Genomic DNA, 23002 nt, shown 5'->3' with positions numbered 1-23002 from the left:
GCAGTGGGCGCTAGCATCTATCACAACCTGCGCCTTCCCATTAGCGCTGTCACGCAACTACGTACGCCCGTTAGCGATGTCGCGCATCTGCTGACACCTGTTAGCGCCGTCACGCATCTGCATACGCAAATGTGCCTGGAGGTTTGTCTTGTGAAGCCATGATGAGTATTGGCGAAATTGCCAGTCCTATGGCCATTTCCCTGACAGTTTGTTTCAATTATATCAATATGTAACTTCAGCCATTCGACTCTTAATACTTTTACTGGTATATTTTCAGCATGGGAAACAAAAGTTTTAACATGTTCCAATAAATGTATATTTTTAATGCAACTTTATCTGATCTATTAGTTGCCCTTAAAATCCCACTCACTTTTTGGGGGTATTGAATTAGTTCACAAATCAGGATGTTGGCAACACATGATGGTTTTCTATGGTGGACCCTCCGTTTATACACCAAAAATTGTGCATGAACCATTTCTATTAACACAAAGCAATGCCTGTGGTTCAGCAAGGCGCGTTAGTGTGCCAATTAGAAACAGCATTGTACACAAGCATTAATGTGTGTTGTAGCGCAATGTGGTAACGCATGCCTTACTGCATTTTGATAGCGTAAATGTTTCCTACATATACAGGCCTGAAGGCCTGGCAGTCAGAGAGGTCCGCTGGATATCCACCTGCTACAGCATTTTAAGGGTGTTTCACATTATTGGATTTGTCATTTACTTTATGTTCCTGCAGTTCCATCCAGCAGTGAACTGCACCTCGCCTTCGCTAAGTTTATCTGCTGAGTTTGAAGCGCCGGAAATTAAAATCGAAATGTCCAAAGCCGAGGTCAAGGTACTCTTTCCTGAAAGGATTGAAGTTCTGCAGTTCCATAGGGGGGGATCATTTCCTTCCATTAGAAAGTTTAAGAACTTTTAGATCTTGTTTATAAGTGATGGGAACAAGAAGTGTAAGTAAACTAACACACAACTTATCCTTTCCATTTTGGACAGAGTGGATAAAAAAAAACATTGCTGTTCTATCAGATCTCATTGAAGAAAATTGTCATCATTAGAGATGTGCACAACAGAAAAATGTTTTTAGTTTTTGATTTATTTGTTAAGTAAATAATTTGTTTTGTCATATTTGTTACGTTAAAAAAATTGCATACAGACGATCGGAATTTCCGAACTTTTAGTGCAAAGTGGATTTGCCTTTAGTAAATAACCCCCAATGTGTTCAGTGTGCAGGACATGGAAGATCGCAGCTATCGCTGTATGTAGTGTAGGCTACTAGCGTGGTGTTCTACATCCCCAGTGGCCCTCCAGATATAAGACATGGCTAATTGCATCATGCCAGCTGGACCATTATAAGTCAATTCCTGGACTTCTACTTCATATTGAACATGTCACTTTGCTTATTGAGGTCCTGATCTGAGTGATCTCAACCCTACTTTAAGAAAAGGGACTAAATTTGGGACTTTTTGATGAAGCGTGCAGCCAAGGAAATAACATAGCATCATACTATAATAATGTCTGGTGATAGGGCCATCAATGGTGTCATATAGTAAATGCATAAACGTCATAGCCATCATAATAGGGTAACATTTATTCCATAACATGATACATAATAAAAAACAAAATAGCACAATGACACAGTGATAGCCTGCTGGCCTAGAACCACAGTAATAGCATAAAAACCACATCAGACTAGTTGCAACGTATTTCCATTGTAAATTGTAGACTGGCATATTCCAGTGAACCATGGTAATGGTAATATAGATGAAAGGATGGCAGGGAAAAGCATCTATTTAGCTTGACGCGTTTCGTAGCTGTAGCGCTACTCTTCAGGAGCAGATGCACAGGATATGTCTATGGATATTAAAGGTAGGTATAATAATGAATAGTCATGTACCAACAAGATTCAAGCTACGGTGCCTTTTTCAGCATGATGGAGCACCTTACCATAAGGCAAAAGTGATAACTAAGTGGCAGGGGGGGTACAGGCAGTACACCTGTAGGGGGCCCGGCGGTCACCAGGGGCCCGGATGGCAACCCCCTTTAAAAAAAAAAAATTGTTAGGGGTCCGGAGGTCCCCATGGGCCCGGAGGCCCCCAGGGCCCCCTTTTTTTTTTTTATAAAAAAAAAAATATTTTTTTAAATATATTTTTATTTTATTTTTTATTAAAGGGCCAATTTTTTCTTTATTTTTTTAGAGGTCAGGAGGTCCCCAGGGGCCCAGAGGCTCCCAGGTACCTGGATGGCAATGCCCCTTTTTTTAATTTATTTTTTATAAAAATATCTATATTCTATATTTTTTTAATATATTTTTATTTTATTTTTTTATTAAAGGGCCAATTTTTCTTAGGGGTCCCCAGGGCCCCTGGATGACAACCCCCCTTATTTTCATTTTTTTTTTATAAAAACACATTTTTTTAAATTTTTTTTGGTTTATTTTATTTTTATATATAATTTTATATATATATATACCGTATTTATCGGCGTATAACACGCACAGGCGTATAACACGCACCCTAACTTTAATAGGGAAGTTTCAGGAAAAAAATGTTCCACAGCCTCCTGCGTATATACCCTCTATTTTCGGGGTAAAAAAGTGAGTGTTATGCGCCAATAAATACAGTATATATATATATATATATATATATATATATATATATATATATATATATAATTATTATTGTTATTATTAAAGGACCCAGAGGTCCCCAGGGCCCCGAATGGCAACCCCCCTTTTTTTTATAAAAAATAATCATTTTTTTTTCATATTATTTTTTTTTATATATATATATATATATATATATATATATATATATATATATATTATTTTTTTGTATTAAAGGGCTCAGAGGTCCCCATGTGGCAAACCCCCTTTTTTTCTTTTTTTTATAAATGTTTATTTTGTTATTTTTGTTTATATATATATATATATATATATATATTTTTTTTTTTATTAAAGGGCCCAGAGGTCCCCAGGGCCCTGGATGGCAACCACCATTTTTTTTATAAATGTTAAAAAAAAAAAAAAAATTATATATATATTTTAATATTTTTATTTTTTATTAAAGGGCCCAGAGGTCCCGGATGGCTACCCCCCTTTTTTATATATATTTTTCTTTATTTCTTATTTTTTCGTAAAGCCCCCCCCCCCCCGGTTCTCTGCCCCAGGGGGCCCATGCCTGAAGCTGTGTAAGGGCCCCCATAATTCCTGATGGCGGCCCTGCTAAGTGGCTTGGGGAACAAAACATCAACATTCTTGATCTATGGCCAGAAAACTCCACAGATCTTATTCCCATTGAGAACTTGTAGTCAATCCTCAAGAGGCGAGTGAACAAAAAATAAATAAAGAAATTCTGACAAACTCCAAGCACTGGGTTAGATTCAGTAAGCAATTGAGTCTGCGTAATCATAGTTACGCAGCGCAATTGCTTAGCTGCGCCGGCGTAATGACTTTTCTGTATTCAGAAAGCTTGTTACGTCGACTGCAGCCTAAGATATGACTGGCATAAGGCTCTTATGCCGTCGTATCGTAGGCTGCATTCTTACGATGGCCGCTAGGTGGCGTTCCCGTAGTGGTCAGCGTAGAGTATGCAAATTGCATACTCACGCCGATTCACAACCGTACGCGCGCCCGGCGTACGCATTTTACGCCGTTTGCGTTCGTCGGTTTCTTTGTAAGGCTGCCCATGCTATTAGCAGGGGCAGCCAATGCTACGTATACCCGTCGTTCCCGCGTCGCGATGTTTTAAAATTAGGTTGTTTGCGTAACTGAATCGTGAATGGCGCTGGACGCCATTTACGTTCACGTTGAAGCAAATGACGTCCTTGTGACGTCATTTGCCGCAATGCACGTCGGGAAAGTTTCCCGACGGAGCATGCGCACTACGTTCGGCGCGGGAACGCGCCTAATTTAAATGATCCACGCCCCCTACGGGATCATTTAAATTACGCGCCCTTACGCCGGGCAGTTTTAGGGAGCGCACACGCAAATTACGGAGCTACTGCTTCGTGAATGAAGCGTAGCGCACATAATTTACGGAGGCGCAGCGTAAAAACGGTAAGCTGCGCCTCCGTAAGAGGGCGCAAGTCGTACCTGAATCCAGCCCATTGATTATACAAGAATGAGAAGTCATAAGATCAGGCGCATGGAGTATATGTTGGACAGTAGTTCTGGCAAAATATGCAGCAGCAGCTGCTGGGGTAGTTATGATAGTCTCTAATGCCTGGGCACAAGTTAGTGATCAAGTTAGCCAGCTCTGCAAACAGGAAGGGGAAGCGCCACCTAAGTGCAGTATCACAGGGGGTTTATTAAAACAATGGTTAAGAACACTTACAACAAGTAAGACATAAAAAGGCTTATCATAAAGTGGCTCGTCCTCCAGAAGGTCCTGAGTCTTTACTCTTGCATGGTCCGCCAGGTTCAGGTTCCCTGGGAAGCAGGGAGCCTGAACCCGGCAGATCATATGCAGACATAACACACTTTATGCGAATCATTATGCAGCCATAACGCACAGTGTAATTGATTTTTTAAAGGATCACTAAAGGAAACATTTTTGTTAGCTTCCTTTATCTTACTGAAGTACTGGTTTCATGTCCTGATTGTTCGTTTTTGCTTTGAAGTTGCTGTAATTCTGCTCTGATCTCCACACTTCCTGGTTGTCTGTTTCCTTATAACCACAGTACTGGGAGCTTTTCACGGTGGTCTAAGCTGTCATTACTGTGTGTCTAAAACTTAACAGAACCAATCAGATTCATTTTAAAAACAAAACACTGCCCTGGATTTGTTTGTTTTTGTAGTTCACAGGAACATGAAACCAGTTTAAAAGTGAAACTAACCTACAGGCACATTATATGATTGATTTTTATCATTTTTAAAAGGAATCAGTTAACTTTTATGTCTCTATACCCAGGGGTCAAATCCTGGGGGAAAAAGTGTGGGAACTCCCACCCAAAAAAATAAATGATATGCTCATATGCATAATTACTAAACCGCATGTTTTTTTTAAGCAAGTTCTTTCTAAATCCGGCGATAACTCGCGGCAGACCTCCGCAATGTCTCCTGGGAACAATGATAAAAGCTCCCAGGAGACATTGCGGCATCGAGGAAGTGACGGAATACCCGCACACTACCCAATGAATCTATATACAGGAAGCGGCCAGTAACATAAAGGATTACTAAGGTTCGCCTGCCCCTGACAGTGACTCGAGCTGGGCATCGCCGCTTAGTGAAGGATTGGCTCAGCTGCTCTAGTCCTGCAAAGGGAACTGCGTTCCTGCTGTGAAAGAAGTCCGTTCCCACGCGTTCCCGCAGGACTTGAGCCCTGTCTATACCCTGTAAACAGTAATTTCAGCAAAAAATGTTTTTTCCTTTAGTGACCCTTTAAGATAAAAATAAGAAAACTTCTGTGTGCAGCAGCCCCCTTAACACTTACCTGAGGTCCCTCATTGTCCAGCGATGTCCACAAGTGTCTCTCACGCCTGATTGGCTGAGACGCAGTAGCGGCAGCCAATCAGGAGACAGTGGGGACAGGGTCGGGTTGGGGCTTTGTGTCTAAATGGACACAGGGAGCTGTGGCTTGGCTCTGGGGTGACCACATTCCAAACTACAATTCAGGGAAACCCCCCCCCCCCTTCCCAAAAATCAGCTTGTGCTGTAACGAATCACAGCACAGTGATTGGACACAAGAGGCGGGATTTATGATTTCTCCAATCACAAACAGGGGACGGGGATTGTGCTCCTCCAGGCATTCCCAGCCAGGACAAGTACTGTCAGTGAGTAAAGCGGTGATTTGGCGGCCTTTTTTGGGGGGCATCAGATTGGCCCGGGGGGTGGCTGTGTCAGTTTCCTTCCTGGGACACTGTATTGTCCTGGAATGAAGGTGCCCGGGACAGACCTGCAAAATGCGGGACTGTCCCGGGCAATCCGGGACACGTGGTCACCCTACTTGGCTCGGGTGCCCCCATAACAAGCTGCTTGTTGTGGGGCCACTGAACAGGAGGGAGGGGCCAGGAGCACCAAAGAGGGACCCGGGAAGAGGAGGGTCCTGTGCAAATCCACTGCAACAGGGCAGGTAAGTATAATGGGCCAGATTCTCGAAGATCCGGCGTATCTCTGCGGTGGCGTAACGTATGTCATTTACGTTACGCCGACGTAAGTTTTACAGGCAAGTGCTTTATTCACAAAGCACTTGCCTGTAAAGTTGCGGCGGCGTAGCGTAAATCACCCGGCGCAAGCCCGCCTAATTCAAATTAGCCGGGTAGGGGGCGTGGAGCATTTAAATTAAGCACGTTCCCGCGCCAAACGTACTGTGCATGCGCCGTCTGGAAAATATCCCAGGGTGCATTGCTCCAAATGACGTCGCAAGGACGTCATTGGTTTCGACGTGAACGTAAATGGCGTCCAGCCCCATTCACGGACGACTTACGCGAACGACGTAAATTTTTAAATTTCGACGCGGGAACGACGGCCATACTTGGTTGCCTCATATAGCAGGGGCAACTTTACGCCGCGCAAACCTAACGTAAACGTCGTAACGTCTCTGCGTCGACCGCGCGTACGTTCGGGAATTCGCGTATCTAGCTAATTTGCATACTCGATGGGGAAAATGACGTAGGCGACACCTAGCGGCGAAAAAAAAAAATGCATTTAAGATCCGACAGCGTAAGAGCCTTACGCCTGTCGGATCTAATGGATATCTATGCGTAACTGATTCTAAGAATCAGTCGCCCAGATTAGGACTTACGACGGCGTACATGGCGTTGCGCCGTCGTAAGCCTGTTGAGAATCTGGGCCGCTGTGTTTGTTTATTTTTATAGGACAAAAAGAAAACAAGACTTTAATGTAAATGCATGAGCCCCGACTATACCAGGGGTAGTTTTAGAGCCCATTCACACCTAGGCGTTTTGTCGCCTGTAGTGTGACGCCGCTGCCGTCCCGACACGCCAGAGGGATGATTTAACATTGCCCTCTATGGAGATGGTTCACATCTCCACGCCTGCCGCCTGAAAAAAAGTCCCGGACCTTTTTTTCAGGCGGCTTTCGGCGTTCGGCATAGGAGATGGGAACCATCTCCATAGGGGGACAATCTAGGGGCACATCTAGGCGGACAATCGCGGCGTTTTGTCGCCGCAAATCGTGGTACAAAACGCCGCTATTTGTCGCCGCAATTCGCGGGACAAAACGCCGCGATTTTGTCCGCCTAGATGTGAATGCAGCCTTAGCCCCCATTCACATCTAGGCGTTTTGTCGCCTGTAGTGCGACGCCGCTGTCGCCAGAGGGATGAAAAGACATTGCCCTCTATGGAGATGGTTCACATCTCCACGCCGAACGCCGTACGCCTGCCGCCTGAAAAAAGGTCCCGGACCTTTTTTTCAGGCGGCTTTCGGGAACCATCTCCATAGAGGGGCACATCTAGGCGGACAATCGCAGCACGGTACGGTACAAGTCGCCGCAATTCGCGGGACAAAACGCTGCAAATTTGTCTGCCTAGATGTGAATGGAGCCTTGCCTATAAAATTGATTGGCCACAACTCCTCTTTAATGTAATTGCCAATAAAAGCCTTTGACACTTATGAAATGTTTGTGTATTAGCATTTGTGTCATTCTCAAAACTTTTGGCCACGGCTGTAGTGCAAAGATCTATCTGATTGGATTCTATCTGCATTCGTTGTTTAGGTTTGGTCTCATATTATGTCATTCTAGGAATCTCGGGAACAGAGCAATCTCGGGAACAGAGATTGCACAATCAGATTGTATAATGTGTGGCCGGCTATAGACAGATCTCCATGCCTATCATATAAGATATACACACTATAAAGCAGAAGACACATGTAGAAGATCAGAGGTGTCCTCCTCCGGTATCACTAGCCTCGGTGTGATATAATAATATAACATTGTATCATCATCCAGGGATCACAATGCAGCACAAAGTTTTCATTGCTGAGAAAGTTGTGCAGCGCCTGTGGGAGGGGCGTCCTGACAGCTAGAAGGAAACAGCCAATCACGCGCGAGCGAGGGCGTGTCCGCCCGGCAAGGACGTTCCAGGCTGGCTGTGTGTGTCCATGTGGAGCTTGTGCAGCACTTCCGGTTTAGACATGGCGGCCTCCATGGCAGGACAAGTGCTGAGGACTATCACAGCCAAGAGCTCTCTGCTGGGCAGACAGAAGGTGAGGGGCACGGGGGGTGTCTGCAGCCGGGGACTGGGGGCACTGAGCAGGGAGGGGACGTGACACTGGACAGCTGTGACCCCCTGAGAGCTGTCCCAGGAGGGGACACTGACTTCTAGAAGTGTGGGGGAGGGTCACAGGTGTCTGGTCTCTCCAGGAACTCAGGACTTGTCTGTAGATCTGATGTCTGCCAATGACCTTCCTATTATTATTATTACATATATATATATATATATATATATATATATATATATATATATATATATATATATATATATATAATTATTAAGTTTTATTTCAGATAAGAACATTATAAAAAAGCTCTTTATATTCCGGCATCACATTTATTAAATCCCAACTCTGGAAACTGCCCAGATCTCCCCTCCAGAAGTCCCCTTCCAAGGTTAACCTCTCACCTGCTCCCATAGATAGGTGTAATGCCCGCCTACATGGTACAGCGGGCACATGTCAGGAATATGAAGTGTTGGGGTAATGGAGACACTTGATGAATGTCCATGTGAACAAGGCCTTGTTTGCAGAGGATTGGATTGTCTATACACAGTGCTCTGTCCTGTATCATTCGAACAATACAGCAGTGAGCCGCGCTCCACTCACCTTCACTGCTATCATTGTGAATGCAGGGTGACCTTTGGTTTATATCAGATTCAATTTCCTCATGTTGTGCGCCGTCTGTGTATTTCTTTCTATGGGGGAGATTTACTAAAACTGGAGAGTTCAAAATCTGGTGCAGCTCTGCATAGACGCCAATCGGCTTCCAGGTTTTTATGTCAAAGCTTAAAGCGGAGGTTCACCCAAATAACATGTATATAAGATCGTATTCTTTATACTTCCACCATGTACAGTATGCTCTTTTTATTTTGGCTCTACATTCCTTATTATGGCTATTTTCCACCCGGCTTCCAGGTACTGACTCCCGCGGGAGTAGGCGTTTCTATGCAGAGGCGCAATGTCTCACATGGGACTTCGCCCAGATGATTGACGTCCTTGAGAAAAAGTTCCCCCCCGCGCCCGCCTATTGCGTAGGCGCGTCACGAGAGTCACGGAGCTTCCGAAAGTAGCCGACGGGCGAGTCAGCTCTATACGGCTCCTAGTCGGTGCGCAGGCGCCGTGTAGAGCTGATTCGCAGTTTGGCTACTTTCGGAAACTCCGTGACTCTCGTGACGCGCCTACGCAATAGGCGGGCGCCGCGGGGGGGAACTTTTTCTCAAGGACGTCAATCATCTGGGCAAAGTCCCAGGTGACATTGCGCCTCTGCATAGAAATGCCTACTCCCGCGGGAGTCAGTGCCCGGGTGGAAAATAGCCATAATAAGGTATGTAGAGCCAAAATATAAAAAAATAGGGCATACTGTACATGGTGGAAGTATAAAGAATATGATCTTATATACATGTTATTTGGGTGAACCTCTGCTTTAAAGTGGTTGTAACTGGAAATAATTTTGTTTTTATCTTAAAGGGTTTGTTAACCCCCCCCCAAAAAAAAAGATTGATCCTGATTCTTTAAAGCATTTTATACAGCACAGTAATTTGCCCCCCTGTAATACCTGGTCGATCCTGCCTGGTTCTGCCCTCCCCTATGTAAACTAACCACGGTGTATCATGGCTGCTGGGCCCTGACACCGTGGCCAGTTTACGTGCCTCCGTTATCTGCAGCTCTGCTTCTGTGTCTTACCATCTGTCACGATTTAACGTGACAGATGGTAACCTATGTTTAAAACGTCGGTTTTGCCGCGTTTACATGCCGCGTTTAGAAGCATTTACGTTTAGCAGCGTTTGAAATTTTTATATATATATAATCGAGTATAAGCCGGGGGACCTAATTTTACCACAAAGAAATGGGAAAACTTATTGGCCCGAGTATAAGCCTAGGGCAGTGTTTCTCAATTCCAGTCCTCAGCCCCCCCCCCAACAGGTCAGGTTTTCAGGATTTCCATTATTTTGCACAGGTGATTTGATCAGTTTCACTGCCTTAGTAATCACCACAGCCTTTTCATCTGAGGGAAATCCTGAAAACATGACCTGTTGGGGGGGGCCTGAGGACTGGAATTGAGAAACACTGGCCTAGGGTGAGAATGCAGCAGCCACTGTAAGCGGAAAAGAGGGTCAACAATCTCCATTTGCATGCCTCACTGTGCCCATTGCAACATCACTGTGCCTATTGCAACATCACTGTGCACCACTCACCTGGAGGATGCAGGAAGCGTCCGTAGGCCTGTGTACAGAAGCCAGGAAAGGAGGGATGCATGTACCAAGATGCCTGCCAGAGCCCAAGACAAGGCCGAAGCCGCGGTCTGGATTTGGGGCTGCCACCGTGCGGGAGGGCACCGCTCCATTCAGACCCCCGCCCGGTCAGAAGCCCGTGTAGCAGGATCTGTGAGCTGTAAAGGGAGCCAGACACCAGGGAGGCCGGCATACAGTGCTGGTGGAGAGGCCGGGAGGAGCAAGATGGCCGCCGGATCCGAAGACTAGGCCAAAGCCGCGGCTTATAGTAGTGGCTGCCACCGTGCGGAGGAGCATCGCACCGTTCAGGTACACTGACTTGAGTATAAGCCGAGGGGGTCATTTTCACCCTAAAAAAAAGGGCTGAAAAACTCGGCTTCTACTCGAGTATATACAGTATATATATTTTTTTTTAATGGCTATAAATGAAAAGCTGCTAAACGCATTTTGTCGCGTTTGGCATCTGAAATGTGGAAATCTTCGGAGCCTGAACCTATTTTTTTGCTTTCAAAGAAACGCTGTTAAACGCAACTGCCTAAAAACGGCAATAAGCCTTACCTGTAGCTACCCAGAATATCTCCTAAACATGCATGGTTTAGGAGATATCCCCTGTATCTGCATGTGCCATTGTGCCGTTGCTTCAGTCGGTGTGCTACTACCGGCGGCTCCTGCACGGGAGTGACGTCGTCGTGGCTCTGGCCAATCACAGCGCCAGAGCCCGCGTTACCCGGACATATCCCCTGGAAGAGATGTCGCTGGCCGGAGGGGGGTGCAGCTATGCATACTAGCTTGTTATGCCTTTGGGGTTTCTTTCTAGGGTTTACTACTTTAATCAAATCCTTCTACATGAGTTGCACCTGTGTATCTGCAGTCTTTAATTCTTTACATCCCTTAAAAGTCCAGAATTTATAAAGCTTGTCTGAGCTGTCAGATAAAAGGGAGCAGAAAGCTAAAGTTGCACGCTGCAGAGCTCAATGAGGAGAGCTCTGAGAGCTGGTTGGAGGGAAGGTACACCCCCCCACCCCCTACACAGCTCACCGAAACACAGCCGAGGCTGTCAATCAGCGTGAGGTTCCTTCCCTTTCACCATTTTTTTTTCTCTTGGTGTCAAGAAAAAGTGATTGATGCTGATGGCAGAAGAATGAGGCAGCAGACAGAAATGGCTCTTTATTGAGACAAGTACACACTATAGAGGGAGATGCTTTGCTCATTTTTCATGTCTCGGGTTTACAACCACTTTAATATAACGCACATTACCATGAGAAGTAAAGCACATGCATTAACATGCCACAACAAATCACTTGAGTGTACAACACTTCTTAAGGATTGTTCCCTTTCCCCTGAATGTCATATGCTTTGTGTATCATGTGCTGCAGGCTTTCCTTGTAGCAGAAATCTATACATAGAGAAAGAATGGAACATTACTGGTCTCTGTGTGATGTAGGACGGATTCCTGGGGTGGAGGATTTTCCAGTCTGTTTCTGGCCAGACCAGTTGAGATAATTACAAGAAAAGCAGATTGAGTTTTAAGTGGATCCAAAGGTAACCAGAGAAGACGGGCGACAGTCTTCCCCGTCCGCCATTTTTGGTAATATAGGAAGGTGATCTCATGTTTTCAGACAATCCCGACTAGCAGACCTGTGGCTATAGAGCTGCCCATACATGGGCCAACATTTGGGTAGATTTGTGGAATATTCTGTAAATTCAGTCAACAAAAATTCTGTAGAAAATGACTGCGAACAAATGACAAAAACCAGGGTAATGATGTTCGGGGTAATTGGCTGCAGCATCCTCCTTCCTGCATAACCAACAGCAACACTTTCTGTCTACATACCTGCACAGTGTGTTTCAGCATAGCTGCTCCTAGTCTCAGCCAGGGGCACATGCGATTGAGCCCTCGTTCTCATTGGCATTGGGTTTGAGATTAAAGAGGGAGTTCACCCTAAAAAAATGTTTTAACCTTAGATTCATGCTCATTTTGTCTAGGGGAATCGGCTAGTTTTTTTTTTTAAATCAAAGCTGTACTTACCGTTTTAGAGAGCGATCTTCTCCGCCGCTTCCGGGTATGGGCTGCGGGACTGGGCATTCCTATTTGATTGACAGGCTTCCGACGGTCACATCCATCGCGTCACGAGTAGCCGAAAGAAGCCGAACGTCGGTGCGGCTCTATACGGCGCCTGCGCACCGACGTTCGGCTACTTTCGGGACAGATGACTCTGTTGTGATGTGGGCCTCTGGTGTAAAGGGGGGGGGGGCTCTCAATATGTCCTCTGACTTTCTTTGTGTACCCCCAAATCAGACAGTCTAGATTCAGAGCAGCCACAAGTCTCTGTATTGGCTTTGGAGATTTATAGACGGGGCATGCCAGGATTGAATATATTGTTTATGCAACAGATTTCCCAATAAATAATAATTATCCATTTAAAGATTGAGTGTGTGCAGAAATTATTCGTGCCAGTCACCTGGCAAGCCTCTTGTGTATATTGTGTATATGGGCCTGGGGGGCAAGGTGTTGGCAGCACCAGCTTATTAGAGATGGGGGGGGGGGGGACGACAAAGGCAACTGGACAAGGTTATCGAAAGAAAGCCATTAGACTAGGAGACTGTCACCCTGTGTCTTCAGGCACCTTCAGACCCGTCCTTCAAGCCGAGCAAGTGAGAATTTCATGGCTCAGCTTTTTCATTACTGTGTCAAAGGGTGTTTTTCTGTTTGTTAAATACTATCCTGGTTATTCTTTAACCCCAATGCAACGTCAGCCTATGAACTACGAAATAAACTAGCTGTGTGTGTGGCACCTAGATTTCCAGGCATGTGAACGCCAATGAATGCAGTTATCTAGGCATTAAACAAATCATTAAATGTAATTTAAAAAATGCAACAAAGTTCCTGAATTTAATATACACTATATTACCAAAAGTATTGGGACGCCTGCCTTTATACGCACGTGAACTTTTAATGGTATCCCAGACTTAGTCTGTAGGGTTCAATATTGAGTTGGCCAACACTTTGCAGCTATAACAGCTTCAACTTTTCTGGGAAGGCCATCCACAAGGTTTAGGAGTGTGTCTATGGGAATGTTTGATCTTTTTTCCGGACATACGGTCCGTGTTCATACGATCCCCCCCATAGGGGAGAGTGGAGAAAAGACAGGGGGGGTCCCTGCACAGTGTGCGGGGACCGCCCTGTCATCTGCCGGCTCAGCGGGGATCAACGGAGCGATCCCCGCTGAGCAAGCGGAAGTGCACGGGGGGGATCATTACTGATCCGCCCCGTGTGAAAGGGGCCTTATTAGGCAGGTGGCAACCTATCAAAGTGCCATGCTTGATTTCACTGAGCTCCTGAGTTACCCATTCTTTCGCAAATGTTTGTAGAAACAGTCTGCATGCCTAGGTGTTGGATGATATACACCTGTGGCCATTGAGGTGATTGGAACACCTGAATACAATGATTTGGAGGGGTGTCCCAATACTTTTGCCAATATAGTGTAGGTAAGTATGTTTTTGTTTTTTTTTGCTATCCTGCACTTCTTTTAAATTGTCCATCTCCTGTTACAGACATGCCAGACAATCCATTGTCTATCACAAAAGGGGGGGGGGGGGGAATTCTGCCTATGTTATAGCTGGTTCTGCTCCCTGCTTGGACAATTTTCCTATCAAATGCTGTTTTACTGAATCAATTATATGCTTCAACGACCAGTGCTTCCGTTTTATTGCTTCTTTTAAATGATAATCATCACTTGACTGTTAAACTAGGCACAAGAAATGGCCTCATCACTTGAGAAAATTGCACAGTTCATGGAACTTTGTGTGCAACTCTTCATGCTGTTTTGGTATTGGGGAGATGCTAGTGAATTGAATCATCACTTCTTATAGTTCCTGGTGACACCAATAGTATCAGAGGTTGGGTTCCCAGCTCACTAAGGCCCCTTTCACACTGGGGCGGGAGGCGCGGTGGTGGTATAGCGCCGCTAAAAATAGCGGCGCTATACCGTCGAAATTGCTGCGGGATTCGACTGCTAGCGGTGTGGTATTAACCCCCGCTAGCGGCCGATTAAGGGTTAATACCGCCCGCAATGCGCCTCTGCAGAGGCGCATTGCAGGCGGTATTACCGCGGTTTCCCATTGTTTTAAATGGGAAGGAGCGGTATACATGCCGCTCCTCTCACCGCTCCAAAGATGCTGCTAGCAGGAGATTTTTTTTCTCTCCTGCCAGCGCATCGCCTCAGTGCCTCGGGCTTTCACATTGAGATGCCTGGGCATGAGTTTTTCAGGCGGTATAGCAGCACTATTTTTAGCGCTGTACCGCCTGAAAAACTCCTCAGTGTGAAAGGGGTCTAAGGGTGATGTCCAGTGAGTTTCCATTTTTTTTCTGGAAGGTCACAGCCAGCACTGAACTACTACAGTAAGGTGACCAGATTATTTTTTAATGAAATCCAGGGACATATATATATATATATATATATATATATATATATATATATATATATATATATATATATATATATATATATATATATATATATATATATATATATATATATATATATATATATATATATATAATTTTTTTTTTTATATTTGTTAGTAATGGCGGCAATTTGCGTCTCTCTGCCCGTCGCTGCCACCGCCCGCCTCACAGCCTGTTAAGTCTAAAGACTGCTGCACCCGATCAGATTTTGCGCGGACGAAGTGTAGAACTTTTGTCCGAAGGGCGTTGGCCGTGAACTTGTTCTGCATGCAAACGGCAAAACTTTTGTCCCCTAACAAAGGGATACTACGTGTTGTTTTTTTTTCTGCTCTTTAGCGCCACCCTCTTCTAATGTTGTCTTATGGTTAGCATTGCTTCTGAGCATGCGTGTTTGTACTTTTGATTTTTTTTCCGACAGACTTATGTACACACGATCGGATAATCCAACATCACGCATTTGTTGGTGGATAATTTGAAAGAATGCTATCCCACATTTGTTGGAAAATCCAACAACAATTGTCCGATTGAGCATACAAACGGTCGGATTTTCGACAAAACCCTGACATCACACATTTGATGTCGGAAAATCCGGTTGTGTGTATAGGGCTTTACTCTCTGTGCCCCGGCTACTGCTGGGTGGGGAGCAGAGGAAAATCACTCTGCCAGGGAAGGCAAGGAGATAAACAGGCAGGCGGCTGGCCGGGACTTGAGCCAAGGCAGAAGAACATGCGTGCGGAGCTGAATGGGCACCCGAAACCAAAGAAATATTCCCTCCGCTCCGACCAGCACATGATCATCAGAAAGGGGCACAGATAATGGGGTAAAAAAATACACTCCCCATAGCTAGTAGGAGTGGCGGAGCGAGGGTGTGTAATTCAGATTTTTTTTTTTATTCTGTACTGACTGTCTTTGAGGTTTAGCATGTGGGGGGAAAAAAAAGATGCTCTGGTCAGATGAGACCAAAATTTTACTTTTTGGCCTAAAAGCAAAACACTGTGTGGCAGAAAACAAACACTGCACATCACCCTGAACATGCCATCCCCACCGTGAAACATGGTGGTGGTGGCAGTATCATCTTGTGGGATGCTTACTTCAGCAGGGACAGGGAAGCTGGTCAGAGTTGATGGGAAGATGGATGGAGCCAAATACAGGGCAATCTTAGAAGGAAACCTGTTAGTCTGTAAAAAACGTGAGACTGGGGCAGAGGTTCTCCTTCCAGCAGGACAACGACCCCAAGTATACAGCCAGAGCTACAATGGAATGGTTCAGATCAAAGCATTTTCATGTGTTAGAATGGCCCATTCAAAGTCCAGACCTAAATCCAATTGAATTTCTGTGGCAAGACTTGAAATTTGCTGTTCACAAATGCCATCCATCCAATCTGACAGAGCTTGAGCTATTTTACAAAGAAGAATGGTCAAATATTTCACTCTCTAGATGTACAAAGCTGGTAGAGACATCCCCAAAAAGACCTGCAGCTGTAATTTCAATAAAAGGCGGTTTTACAAAGTATTGACTGGGTGGGGCTGAATACAAATGCAAAGTGCTCTGAAAGTGCAGTCCCTGTAAATCTGAGGGGTAGATCTGAAATGAGGGGAAGCTCTGCTGATTTTATCATCCAATCATGTGCAAGCTAAAATGCATTTTTTTTCCTTGTATGTCCCCCTCAGATCTACAGCGACTGCACTTCAAAGTGCACTTTGAACTTGTAGTGCAAAGTGGATTTGCCTTTCGTAAATAACCCCCAGTGTATTGGTCTATCACATGAAAGCCCAATAAAATACATTTACGTTTTTGGTTGCATCATGACAAAATGTGGAAAATGTCAAGGGGTATGAACACTGTAAGTATTGCCTCCCTCGCCACTGATTACATACGACGATGTTTAGTACACAAGGACGTTGAAGCTGCCTGAATACCTGCTTGGAGTTTGCATGTTCTTGTGCCTGCGTGGGTTTCCTTTGGCAACACCGGTTCCCTCCCACACTCCAAAGGCATGCTGGCAGGTTATTAGGCTTCTGTCTAAATTGGCCCTAGTATGAATGTGAATTGGGGACCTTAAATTTTATATTCATTCAGGGCAGGGACTGATGTGAAGGTGCAATATACAGGGGTATATCCAAATCTGGAAACACTATATGATTTGCAGGTGTGAAATTGATGACGTTTCACGTTGAAAGCGGAAGTGATGTGATATTCATAGGATGCATTCCGGTGAAAAAAACACGAGGGTTTACAACCCCTTTAACCACTTAAGGACCCCTTCACGCCGATATACGTCGGCAGAATGGCACGGCTGGGCACATCAACGTACCTGTATGTTGCCCTTTAAGCCCAGCCATGGGGTCGCGTGCCACCGGCGCGTGCACGCGACCCGGGCCGAAGCTCCATGGCCGCGGGACTCACGAACCCGATCGCCGCTGGAGTTCGGCGATCAGTCCCCGGAGCTGAAGAATGGGGAGAGCTGTGTGTAAACGCAGCTTCCCGTTCTTCACTGTGGCGCCGTGATCGATCATGTGTTCCCTTTTATAGGGAAACACAATCGATGACGTCACACCTACAGCCACACCCCCCTACAGTTAGAAACAGACATGAGGTCACACAAAACCCCTTCAGAGCCCCCTTGTGGTTAACTCCCAAACTGCAATTGTCATTTTCACAGTAAACAATGCAAATGTGAAAATGACAATGGTCCCAAAAATGTGTCAAAATTGTCCGAAGTGTCCGCCATAATGTCGCAGTCACAAAAAAATAGCTGATCGCCGCCATTAGTAGTAAAAATTTTTTTTTTTTATAAAAATGCAATAAAACTATCCCCTATTTTGTTAACGCTATAAGTTTTGCGCAGGCCAACCGATAAACGCTTATTGTTTTTTGTTTTTGTTTTTTTTTATACCAAATATAGGTAGAAGAATACGTATCGGCCTAAACTGAGGAAAAGATGTGTTTTATATTTTTGGGGGATATTTATTATAGCAAAAAGTAAAAAATATTGCATTTATTTTCAAAATTGTCGCTCTATTTTTGTTTATAGCGCAAAAAATAAAAACAGCAGAGGTGAACAAATACCGCCAAAAGAAAGCTCTATTTGTGGGGAAAAAAAGGACGCCAATTTTGTTTGGGAGCCATGTCGCACGACCGCGCAATTGTCAGTTAAAGCGACGCAGTGCCGAATTTCAAAAACTGGCCGGGTCCTTTAGCTGCCTAAAGGTCCGGGTCTTAAATGGTTAAAATCGTAACCCATTTGCATTGGGCCTAAAAACACTGTGTGTTTCCTTTCCAGGATGACTTGCTTTCCAATACACAGTCGTAGTAATCATTTAGGCATGAGGTCTGTATCGACACCCTTTGGAGCTTGTAATGTCTATTGCATTTCACAAAGCCACCTTCTGTAAAACGCCAATTTGCTGCTTTTTTTATTTTTTGGCAGCTTTTCAAAATAGATGCATGATCTACTCGAGCCGGGAAATGTATACCTTTATCCTTATTTTGTACCCCAGGATATAAAGCAGACTTGTAATTAAAGCAACAGGCAGTAAACATTAAATTGGTCTTGTAGCGCAGGAGAAGCTGGAAGCTATTTTTGATCCAATAATTGTGATTAAATAAATAGATTTAACATTCACTGGGCAACTTATAAAGAAAAAAGAATTCAGACTTTATTTAACAATCTAAGAGTTGGCTTAGGACTGAAATGCACAGTAAAAGCAGCATTGTTTTTATAGGAAAACTTGGGTTTTGTAACACATCGAAATAAAGAATATAATTGCTACAGAGCCCCTTTTGCAATTCGTTATTGTCGAGATCGTCCTATTTCAACCTGTAAACAGCTATAATGGTCAATGGGAAAAAGGTGGCCGCCAGGCAAGTTGGCATTTTCAAAGGGAGGTTGACAGGGGCCGCCTCTATATTTATCTGCTCAGATTATCTAGTAGAACTTTATTGAGAACTATAGCATTGAAAAATGGATTGAGGCACTGAGGACTTTCATGGTACGGTATGAACCTATATACACCTCCACCTGATCACCCGCACGGCAGACTGACATTTTTGGCGTTACGGTGCCTTGGGTCATCGATGGGGGTTTTCCAGTGAGTACACCTTTACATTGCAGGGGGTCACACACACCCGCTGCCAAGCTAACCCCCCTGCACGCACGTGTGTGCGTGTGTGCGTGTAACTAAACGGAGATTTGTCTTCCAACAAGACAATGATCCAAAACATAATCTACAACGGAATGGTAACTAAATTTACCTATGGCGCCTACCCAACAGGAGCAGGGTGCCACACACACACACACACACACACACACACACACTATATATATATATATATATATATATATATATATATATATATATATATATATATATATATATATATATATATATACTCACACACTAACTATATATATATAATATATATAATATAATATGTGTGTGTGTAGCGCCCTGCTCCTGTTGGGTAGGCGCCATTTTGTAAATTTAGTTACCTGAGCTGTAGTTTAGCTCAGATGATTATACCGAATTGTGGGCTTCCGTTCCAGTCCAGCTGTGTTGCGCATGTTCCCCTTGCCTGGTTGGAAATGCAATAGGCTGGGTGCCTTCTTCCCAGAAGCAGCCCAGTGGGCGTGGTCAACCCGCTGTGCATTCTGGGGGAGGGTACTTAAGGGACAGACACCCTTCTGGCGGGGTCTTCCAATCCTGACCTGATGGCCCTCCTGGCCTCAGCGATGCTCTGACCGTGTTTTTACGGTCTTGGGGCCTGCTGGCCCGAGGCTCCGCAACTGAGAGTAGGTCCAGGAGTTTCTGGGGCCTACTGGTCCAGGGGTGGTCCTGTGCTGTCTTGCCTGCAGGAAACAGCTGAGCAGTTGGGGACTCAATTGAAGGACGCACCCGGATCAACTTGCCTGGCTGAAAGATCCTGGTACCGTGAGCTGTGTACTTTCTTTGAGATTTCGCTAAGTGTATGTGTGGTTACACGATCCTGTGGCAACGACACTCATCAAGTCTGTGGCAGAGACTTTGCACGAGCTTCTCATCGGCTGCTGGGTTAGTGATAGTGGGCCTATCCGGTGGTTGCTAAATCCAGCGTGGAACCGATTTGTCCTCTGGATCTAAGACTGTACCCATGATCTGCAAAGAAAGGTACCTGAATCTTCCCTATCCCTCTACCCCCTCTGCTGAGAACCTGTTTTTTTTTTGGAAAATTATTTTTTATTACATTTTTTCAACACATATACAATACAAGGCCGCAACATGCGACCGACAATTACCGGTCAAAACACAGAAGCCGGTTTGAAAGGGGGGGGGGGGGGGAAGAAAAAAAAGGGGGGAGGGGGGGGGACAGTATATATCAAATTTACATACCCCAAATCAAAAGCAGTAAAATTTGGGTAAGTCAGATCAAAGTGAGATGCAACTCATACTCCCCCCCCCCCCCCCCCCCCAGGACAAGGAAAACCTTTTGCCCAAGTGTAGTCTCAATGTTGATAGGGTATAACATGCTAATTTCTTTCTGAGAAAGAGCAGAAATGAGATACATCTCTCTTTCAGAAATCACAATTGCTCTAGAATAAGAGGGACTGTAGCCCGCCCCCACCTGACCATAGCATACCTACACTCAAGGCCTCTACTGAACCCCGCTCAATCCGACACCGTATCCACCGAGGCCATCCAACCTCCCCATACCTTATCAAATTTTTTCAAGGCCCCCCTACTCAGGTAGGTAGCCTTGTAAAATGGAATGGCCTTATTGACCAGCATCTTCCAGGCCTCCACCGTTGGGGCCGAGGAGCTCTTCCAAGAAAGGATAATCCGCTTTTTAGCATAGAAAAAAAGAAGAATGAGGAGCATTCTAATCGCCCTGGTGGTAGCCAGGGGTTCCACCAAATGCAGTAAACACACCTCCACATTGATGGGAACCGAAATGGAAGTGACCGACCGTATACAGTCCACCACCCCCTGCCAGTATGGCTGAACCCGGGGACATTCCCAAAAGATGTGCATAAAATTTGCGGAGGGCATGGAACACCGCCAGCATACAGATCCCTGGTTCCCAAACATTCTAGCTAGTCTAGCAGGCGTCAGGTAAATCCTATGTAGAAATTTGTAATGGATGAGTCTATCCCTGGTAGAGACCAAGGCCTGAAAAGCTGCTCCCCAAACATCATCCCAGTCATCTCTGTCCAGACCCGAGGTCACTGTCTCCCAGGCCCGTCTACATGGCGCCAGCAATTTAGTCGTTTCCTGAAAAGGTCCCTATATAGCGCAGAAACCGCTTTAGACAGCGATTCACCACAAGCCAATAATTCCAAATCACTGAGTTTAAAGACAAGAGGACCCCCCCTGAATTGGGCCTGAAATGCATGTCTTAGTTGCAGGTACCTAAAGAAATGCGTGTTTGGTAGACCATAACATGCTTTTAGGTCGTCAAATGGCATAAGAGTGCCATTAGCCACTATATGGCGCAGGAGTTTAATTCCAAAGTCGGTCCACACCACTGGATCTGGATAATCAAGAAAATGTGACAGCTTGGGATTCCTCCACAGGGGAGTCTCGGGGGAGAAAGTGACACTATCCTGGGGTCTCAGCTCATGGGCCACAGACCATGCTCTGAGTACCGAGCACATAGAGGACGTCAAGGGGTACGGAGCCCTCGGCCCTCTATAGACCAGAAGCGAGAGTGCCTCATAGGAGCCCACACAGGCAGCCTCCAGAGAGACCGCAGCGTCGTCCGGAGCGGTAATCAACCAGCGATTAGCCACCGCCAGCTGGCCGGCCAAAAAGTATTTATGGAAATTGGGTACTGCCAATCCTCCCTCCCCCCATGGTTGCTGAAGAATGGCCAGTTTGAGGCGAGGGAGCCTCCCCTGCCACAGAAAAGAGGAGATCATACTGTCTATGGACCTGAAGATCGACTTTGGTATCCACACCGGTGAGTTCCTAAGGGTATAGAGCGGGAGGGGAAGAATCTTCATTTTAATTAGACTCACCTTCCCAATGAGGGACAAGGGGAGGTTTTTCCAGGAGTGGAGTTTTTTGGATACGGTGGCCAGTAAAGGAGTCACATTAAGGCTAATGAAATCTGTCACTGAGTTCGTGATTTGTAACCCCAAGTATCTGATCTGAGTCACCCACTGTAAGGGATTGGAAGGGTCAACCCGCCCGGGCATCCCATGGGAGCGTAGCGGAAGGATCTTTGACTTGGTCCAGTTAACCTTGAGACCAGAGACCTCAGTGAATCTACCCATCAATGAGTGCGTTGAGAACCTGTTTAATAAAACTCTTGAAGAAAAAGAAACCAAAGTTCTTTTGAACATCTCTTCAGGAGAGACCCCTAGATCGAGTGTGGTGAACAGTAAGGTAACGGCAGGCCCAAATCAAACCAGCAGCTCCTTCGGGGGTAGCATATATATGTATGTATGTGTGTGTGTGTATATGTGTGTGTGTGTAATATATATATATATATATATATATATATATATATAATTAATGTGTGTGTGTATGTATGCATATGCACTTGTACTGTTCTAAATATGTTTTAGATTTGTTTTCTATACAGTATATTCCTTTTTTATATCTTCTCTGCAGATCAATATTCATCTTGAATTAAGGTCCTGATGAAGCTGGCATTCCGCGAAACATGTAGAGTGTGAGATTGGAACTGTCTCTCATGACTGGTTAACTTCCAATCCATATCAGAGGAATTTATGTTTTATTAGATTTGTCCGTTTGTCTTTATTTGGACAATAAACCCCTTTCTTCCCCTTTTTATGGGTGATTTTTTTTTTTAACATTTAAAGGGGTTGTAAAGGAATTTTTTTTTTTTTTTTCATAATAAGCATCCTTTACCTGCAGACATTCCTCTTTTCACTTCCTCATTGTTAATTTTTGCTCAGAAGTTGCTCTATTTCTTCTCTGTTCTGTTCACTTCCTGCTTGTCTGATTTTACTGACCACCGCGATGGGAGGCTTTACTGCGGTGGTCAGTAACGTGCTCGCCCCCTCCTGGGAACTACATCTGGCGGCAGGACGCTCTCTACGTGTTAGAGACTTCAAGGAGGTGTGAATTACTGGGCGTGCCGCAATTCATACTGGAAAATTGTAGTTCTTACATGAACGAGCGAT

At 45.0% G+C, this 23002-nt stretch overlaps 1 protein-coding gene across 1 annotated transcript in view; it reads left to right on the top strand.

The window, feature by feature from the left end:
- The first annotated feature begins 8051 nt into the window (after window positions 1–8051).
- The window catches only part of SUCLG2 (succinate-CoA ligase GDP-forming subunit beta), a 297736-nt gene continuing 282785 nt past the window's right edge, over window positions 8052–23002 (top strand). The window contains exon 1 of the mRNA XM_040359196.1: window positions 8052–8166. Coding sequence (XP_040215130.1) covers window positions 8062–8166 — 105 coding nt within the window. The 5' untranslated portion in view covers window positions 8052–8061. The remainder of the gene's footprint in view (window positions 8167–23002) is intronic.

The sequence above is a fragment of the Rana temporaria genome, chromosome 7 (assembly GCF_905171775.1).
Source record: "Rana temporaria chromosome 7, aRanTem1.1, whole genome shotgun sequence".
Classification (NCBI taxonomy): domain Eukaryota; kingdom Metazoa; phylum Chordata; class Amphibia; order Anura; family Ranidae; genus Rana; species Rana temporaria.
This window is presented reverse-complemented; position numbering and strand designations above follow the sequence as displayed.